This window comes from Fulmarus glacialis, unplaced genomic scaffold (assembly GCF_000690835.1).
Source record: "Fulmarus glacialis isolate BGI_N327 unplaced genomic scaffold, ASM69083v1 scaffold13769, whole genome shotgun sequence".
NCBI classification, from domain to species: Eukaryota; Metazoa; Chordata; class Aves; order Procellariiformes; family Procellariidae; genus Fulmarus; species Fulmarus glacialis.
This window is the reverse complement of record NW_009232701.1, coordinates 33,119-40,966: the sequence shown is the minus strand read 5'-3', so window position 1 is coordinate 40,966 and position 7,848 is coordinate 33,119. Positions and strand designations below refer to the sequence as shown.

At 37.8% G+C, this 7,848-nt stretch overlaps 1 protein-coding gene across 1 annotated transcript in view; it reads left to right on the top strand.

The window, feature by feature from the left end:
- Positions 1-1,281: 1,281 nt before the first annotated feature.
- Positions 1,282-7,848, top strand: part of LOC104082063 (AT-rich interactive domain-containing protein 4B-like) — a gene marked incomplete at its 5' end in the record, with an annotated part of 30,409 nt that continues 23,842 nt past the window's right edge. Inside the window, 3 exon segments of the mRNA XM_009585024.1 lie at positions 1,282-1,392; positions 6,261-6,326; positions 6,928-7,018. Of these exon segments, the coding sequence (XP_009583319.1) occupies positions 1,282-1,392; positions 6,261-6,326; positions 6,928-7,018 (268 nt within the window).

Genomic DNA, 7,848 nt, shown 5'->3' with positions numbered 1-7,848 from the left:
CCCAAATCTAAAAAAAACCCCAAAACCCCACCCAAAACAAAACAAAAACCAAAACAAAAAAACCCAAAGCCCCCCCAAAACCCCCACAGATTACCATCAGCTTCACTTTTCTCTTTCTTCTTTTTCCTGTGTGAACTGAAAGATGTTTCGAAAGAGTATAGAGCCTTTACTTCTGATGTGTTGGAGCTGGAAACAGCCAGTGGGAATTACCTGATGCTGAGTGCAAATACCTCAGTAGCAAATAGTAGCTGAGACCTGTGAAGGAGATTTTCTCTATATTCTTCCTAGAGAGAGCCTGGATGTGCCAGAGTTGCCTCTTGTAAGCTGTGTTTGAATCCGTAGGGGTGCAGAAACACGATGTGGGCTTAGACAAGGTCTTAGATTTCTCTTCCCGGCTCTTGTTTGGGGCTGCGTGGAGGCTTGCAGCTCTTGGAAACGTACCTCACTCCTGTTGCTTGTCACCCTCTGCTTCTGACTCGCATTCTGTGAAGCGATAGTAAGGTGGTTCAGTTATCTAGAACCTCCTCCCCCAGATTACACTAGGAGAGGTTGGGTGAGAGAAGATGGACCTCCTTTGAAGGAACAGAGCCTGGATGAGCTCACTCAGCATACTAATTGGACCCATGTTGTCCTCCTACCCCCAAAACCACTTATTTCCCTCCTCTTCTTGTTTCCCTGTGTGGGTGTCACCTGTTCCTCTGTTGCTTGTTACAGAACCTTGTCTTTTGTGTGGGGCCCTTCACCTTTGTTGTGCATTTATCCTACTGTTATTCTCCTACTGTACTCTGTTCCTCAGGCTGTTCTCCTGCTGAGTGCCCATCTGTATAATTTACTTTATTCAAAAGTGAAAAAGTAAAGTCACTTCAGAGTTGTTCTACTTATTAATGAAAAACAAACCTTAATTATTTGAGGGAAATAAACACCAGTGTCTTCATGAGACTCACCAGATCTTGAGGCACTTAAAGGAGAAGGTAGAATGCTTGGGTGGCCTTCACCATTGCAGCAGAACTGGCCATCTGCTGTGTCTTCAGATGGTGCAGAGGTTGGAGGCTCATGTGGTGCTTGTTGGAGACAACTGTGGTATCAGTTTATTATATTTATGGTAGTCATTGTATGAGCTTAGTGTTGTGTTCTGTGTTTCTACTGCTGTGATATACATATGCTCTCAAGTTAAGTTTTATTGGGCTGTTTTGTAATGCTCTGTCCACAAAAGCTAGACTATGACAGCTATATTGCCAGTGGCCAGCAGTTAAAAACCAGTTACTTTCCTTTCTGTTCCAGGCTATTGATGAGCCTCCCTATCTCACAGTGGGCACTGATGTGAGTGCCAAGTATAGAGGAGCCTTCTGTGAAGCCAAGATCAAGACAGCAAAAAGACTTGTCAAAGTCAAGGTATGTGGTTTTCCTGCAAACACTTTTTTGGGGAAAAAAAGTCATCCATGTTCAAAATGGCACAAGGTGAAACTTTTTTATAGTCTCAAGACAGCTAAGAGGCTGTCCTTTCCTTGGAGGCTGGCAGTGCAGCCTTTGAAAAAATGGTAAGCTTATTTTTGTTGGGAGGAGTTCCCCCCACTCCCACACAATTAAATACATTCTCTTTCTTTCACTGCTTTGTCATCTACTTGCATCCAGTTTTTATGGCCTTCAATGCCATAGGCTGACCTTAAAGTAATTGATCAAAATAAGACAAATGTAGGCTTATGTATGGGAGAATGTTATCAGAAAATAGCTAAAACTCCTCAAAGTAGGTTTAATATGGTTTCTTATACCTCAGGGGCACAGGTCACTGCCATTTAGCAGTGACAACTAGATAATGCTTCAGGAATAAGACGAAACCCTGCTGTCTTCCAACAAAGACTTGGCATACTGAGTCCTACAGTATAGCAAGCAGGGGATCTCACCTAATCTTTATGATGAGTAGTTAATGACTGAATGAATCAATATAAGCCACATGAAGCACAAATAAAAGTTGTGGAGAGGGAATACAAGAGATACATTTTAACATCCCTTAGAAATTTAAAGTACAATTTCTAGAAATAAAGAGAACAATGTTTGGACTTTTTTTTATTACGTAGTAAGTCTACACTGCAAAATGGCCTTATATTTCTGTTTGGATAATGTTGCCCTAAAAGCTTCTAATCTGGGAGCAGGTACTATTTTTCTGCTCTGCCTCTTAACCTCATACAGAAATATAACAGAGCAAGGATCAAAACCACTTACGAAAAATAAATTAGGTTGTTGCTCTGCAACTGAGTTATAGTGGCAGAATATTTTTTTTATATCTGCTGTAAATATAAGTGAAAATGTGTGAATTGTGAGTGGTGATAACCTGTTACAGAAGAGCTTCCATTATAAACTGTCATGCATTGCTTGAATCTGCCTCATGCTATGGCTGCATTTTGCCTGTATTATGTATGAGGGAGAGAGCAGGCTATCTCCAAAAGCCCTGCTGGGAAGGACTATTGTCACTTATTTGATAATAATGTTAACTATAACAAGAAGATTTTAGTCTGAAATCTGACATCTTTAAAAAGCATTTAGAGCAAATTAGTGGTCTTCTCATTTCATTAGTCATAACTCTTAACAGCATCAGCTGGTCTATGCTTTACAGCACCATTGAGTTTAAGCGACTAAGTATTGGTATTTAAGCTGTTGAAGTGTCACTGTTTAAGTATAGGAATTGCATTGTGCCTAGATCAGTGAAATCTTAACTCCTTTCAGCTCTTTATAGGGGTTTCAGCCCGCCTTCTTGGATGGCCACTTGCACTTAAGGTTGTTTTTCATTGATAAATATTTTCTTATGGGTTTATTACGTGCAGTTTGGTCACTGCAATGTTTTGCAGAAAGATCTTGAAATGAAATGGAATAGAATTTTTACTGTAAGTTGTTTGTGGAGGCTGTGCCTACAGTCCTGAGGATTCAAGTTTGTGTGTGCGTGTGTGTGTCTTTGCTGTTACTGTATAGCTTAGGGCAGTTAAGCCTCAGTACTGTTGTTGCTTTGTAGAGTAATGTGATTTGTGGCTGAGTTTTTGTGTGTGAGAGTGCAGTAACAGTATCTGTTTACATTGTCTTTCCTCCACCAGGAATGTATATTCCCTAAACTTAACAGTGACCCCTTGATTTTCTCTAAAAATCTTTTCATCTGTTTCTGGCACATGCAGACTTTCCCCAGTATTAGCTCTAACCAAGATTCTTATTACCAGGTATATTTTGTCTGGAATTTTGGTAGCTTATCTGCTGCATTTATTTTCCAGTTTAACATTTATTTGTTTAACAGTTTCTTCTGGCCCCAATATATTTTATGCCCTGGTCTCCTACAACTACTAGCGGAAAAGTAAAGTCAGTTAACTTTATAACATCAATTTCAGCTTGAAGCTTTCGTTTAAGTTTTATAACTAGATGCTCTCTTGAGAAAGAACGGCAACAAAATTTTTTCAATATGGAGTATGTCATCTTCAGGCAAGTAAAATACATTTAATTGCATCTCCGTTTACCTGCTTTCTTCTTTTGTCAAATTCTGCTTCTTAGAATATTTTGAGGGATACCTTCATAACAACTTTTCCATCACCAGTATAATTTAATAACTTTATTCAATTTAATGCAAGTGCTATGTATTTATCATTTCAGTGTCAATTAGTACTGTATTTCACAGTTTAGCAGTCTCTGGCAGATTCTGCACATGGTACAGAATTTTACATTAGCAGTGTAACTGCATTACACACTTTGCCATGGAAAGCAGTAAAACTTAAGATTTGCCTGGAATTGTGAAAAGTGTTGAAAGCAGTACAAATTTGACTAAAGGGCAAGACGTTCGGTGTTAGAAGAGTGGTAGTCCACTCCATCTTCATAGGGTCTGTTTTCTTAGAGAGCTGTTTAAACCAGTTTATTTTGACAGTGTCTCCTAAAACAATCAGCACCATCATCCGTACCCACTTGTATTTGGGCACCCTCCACAGAAGTTTCAGAAGAAACTGTTTTCTGTGTAGGTCTTTATTAAACAGAACCTAGTGAAGCATCTGCTGTATAGAGCCTACCAGGACTGTCTTTTCAGGATGGTGAAGAAAAGGGACATTTCAACTGAATCTAAACAGGTTGATATGCTGAATGTCTTAATTTTTCGCCTGAGACAGAAAGGATCCACACTGACAAATATTATGGGAATTAAAACCCACACTAACAAATACTGACATCACTTTTCTCAGCTTCAAGAAAGGCCAGTGGTGTCACACTGAGTTTGGAGTTTGAATATTCCTGTTAATAACCAGTATTATTTTTGAGTACATATGAATATCTCGAGAAGCAAAAACTGTTGGTATAAAAAAATCTTCTCCCCAAAAAGAGTCAAAGCCCCAAGGCATCTTTAAAAAGACAAACCATTCTGGAATACACAAAAGCAATTTGCTTTGCTTATCTTTCATTGTGGCTGGCTCATGGTTTTGGATAGAGTTCCTTTTTGCTGTAAAATACATTTAAGATAATTACAGCAAGTAAATAAAAACAGATGTCTCTAAATCAGGATTGATATACTGGTTATTTCATATGAGCCAATAGTGACCACAAGTTTCAGATTACTTTGCGTCTGAATTGAACTTTTGATTTCTAGATAAATCCCCCAAAAGAGAGGAATAAATACCTGTATCTGTCAGGCTGAAGTTCAGAAGGGTAGTCTTTGCTCAGTTAAATCCTAGCCTGAATCCTTTGTCTGGCTTTCAGGTTACAAAGTATGATTTTGTCTGTCTGATGGACAGAAAATATTTGCCATCAGTAGGTGGGATGCAGCTCTAAAAAGAACATACTTTCACAGCGATATGTATTGCTGTGGTTCTAACAGAAGATGGATGAGATGGCTCTTTCATGAAGTAGCACCTGGAAGGCAGTAAAGCGTTATAGTGCATTTGTTTTCTAATCAGCCAGTCAAGGTAGGCTCTCCTTAGTCCTGGTTGTAGATGCTGTTCTCAGCTGTTTGCTCCTTTCAAGGTTTACAAAACTCCTTAAACTCTCCTCCTGAGGAGACTAAGTAAGAGAACTAGTCTTAGAGAACGCTGTTGTTCTGAAGGAAATTTTGCTATTGCTGTGCGCTACGAAGAAACTCTCAATTATAGTGAGAATGTAACCTTTGTAACCTTGGGTACACTCGTGAACCAAGTGCTCAGATTTAATGTAGGATTGCTGTAGTTGAGAGTTACTTTTACAGGGCTGAATCTCACGTTACATTCTTACTTCTTGTGAATACTAAATAAAACGTCGTATACTTACACCAAGCAAGTGTGTTCCGGTGAACATTAGAATATCATTTGTGTGTGTTAATAAAATGTGTAAATGTACATGTGTACATAAAACGTAATGCCAGAATTTTGTCAGTTTCCCTGAATTTTAAAACTAGAGTGGAAATAAAACTTCAGGTGTAATTGATAGGAGGATCCTATGACTTTCAGTGTGACCAAGTTAATTTTGAGTTAAATGAATGGTGAATATCAGTAGCATCTGATACAGGTAACTTAATCATAAGTTTGAATTTCCAGACCATTTTTTTCTGAGGACAGCATGTGTAGGATTAAAGACACAGCCAATGACATGGGAAAATACCTTGGAAATACTTACAGGATTTACTTACTCCAGTTTTGAAAGACTGAAAAGTTAGCCACCAGTACATTTACTTCTAGTTAACTAGCAGCATGTAGGCTAGGCTGACATTAACTGAAAGGCTATTTGGGCTGTTCATTTTCTTTAGTTGACAGCAGTGTCCTGTACTTTTTTCATGTGAGTCTTTCAACTGTGAGTGAGGGAAATGCACTTTAATCAGCAAAAGCTAAAAAACCCACGATATGGGGTTAGATATAGGTGCCAGAACTGTTTGATTTCAGTGCATTGAAATATAAACATTTCTTTAAAATTATTTATGCTCAGAACTCTTGAAACTTTCTCCTTTCTTGGCGTGGTACTAGAGCAGTGCAATTCAAATCATTAAGAGAACTGCAGAGATCGTTTTGAGCCATTAAACGTTGGTAAACTGTTGTTTGTCGCTTCCTTTAGAGGTAATGGTTCTATTCTGGAAGATAAAAGATATTTTAGAAGTTTTGATGACTAGAAATTATCTCCTCATATTTCTAAAATATATGAATGAAACAGTTTTCAGCAAGTGGAATGATTATGGTGACTAACTGTAAAATGAGAGTAAGAGAAGGGCTATTGACATCTGCATGTGCTTATGCTGCTCAATTGTATCAAGTGATTGTCAGTTGAATTATATTTTTTTTTAGGTAACTTTTAGACATGATTCTTCAACAGTGGAAGTGCAGGATGACCACATAAAGGGTCCCTTAAAGGTAATACATTTTTTTCATATTTTGCTAACACTTCAAAAAGCATTCTTTTTCAGTATTTGACATAAATGTGTATATGCAGTATGGGGTGAAAGTGGAAGGTTCAGTTTATTACACAGGCCAGATAGGATCACGAAGCATAAAAGGCAATGCTGCAAAGCTAGAGTTAGTGTACTCTTCATGGTAACTTTTTCCTTTGTAGTTAAAAGGGATGCAGCATACAGGCTGATGCAAGCCTCTGTTCTTTTTGGCCTTAAAGCTAAGAAGTTTGGCTGGCTCTGATTTTTTTAGTCACTGTTGCTTTGGAAAACTCAGCTGGAGGATTTGATGGGCAAGCTCTTATTCAAGAGAATGACATCACTCAAATTGGTTCTTGTTCCCCACCTGCTGGCAGGAAATAATCAGCTCAGTTAGTTGGCTTATTTTAGAGGAATGAAAGAAAGAAGTTTTGAGGGATACAAATATATTGAAATGAAACTGGAAAAGCATGGTATATTTAACATAGAAAGAGGTTAGAAATTAACTCTGTTTGCTAAATACAAAATTGTTAACTTTGTTGTCTGTTTTAGAAGCTCTCCAGTGCTAAGTGGCTCTTGTATTTTAGGTAGGAACTGTTGTGGAAGTGAAGAATCCAGATGGAACATACCAGGAAGCAGTTATCAATAAATTAACAGATGCAAGTTGGTACACTGTAGGTAAGAGAAATAGATATGTATTTGAATAAAACTCGTGACTTAAAAATAAGCCTGTGACCTAGACATGTCTTAAGCATGGTGAGAAAGATTTTTTTGGACATGCTTAGGTATTCAAACTTTGTATAAAAAAAAAAAATCCCAAACCCAAAAAACTAAACTTCTTATTTTGGGTTTTTATAAGAAACTCTACCCATCACAATGTGAAATTGGGACCCCAAATAAAGACCTAGTGAATTACTCTATAATTGGTACTGCTTCTTAGATATTTAATATACTATTGTTAAATATTCTGAAGCAAAGTATGCTGTCATACTTCCTTAAAAAAGGAAAAGAAGTGCTTTTAAAACACAAGTTGCAATACTTATTTTTCCCTACTCTCAGTCTTAGCCCTGGTAACAGCTGCTGTAAAAACAGACATAGCTGTTTTTTTAAAAAAGTCTTTTCCTGTTCGTTTTCCCTATTTTCTAATGTGGCATTTCAGACTTTAGATGATATATCCACATGCCCACAAGCAAATATAGCTGTGGGGTTTTTTTTCCTTTAAATATTTTTTAAAGGCTTTATATACATGGGTTTACTCCTTGATGCTATGTACCTGCCAGTAGACCAATCTGTCTTGGGGAAAACTGGTCAACTGTAGAATGCTAACATATATTCCATCCGTGCACTGGTAGTCTTAAAGGTACTACAGGAAATGTATCGATTCTTGAGAAACTATGTATTCCTCTCTTTGGCAGGTAACTGGGACATGGGAAGGTGAAGACCAGGTCTTGAAAGAACCTTAGCAAGACTTAGTTGTTTTAAGATAGTAAGGGTTGTTATTGGTGAAG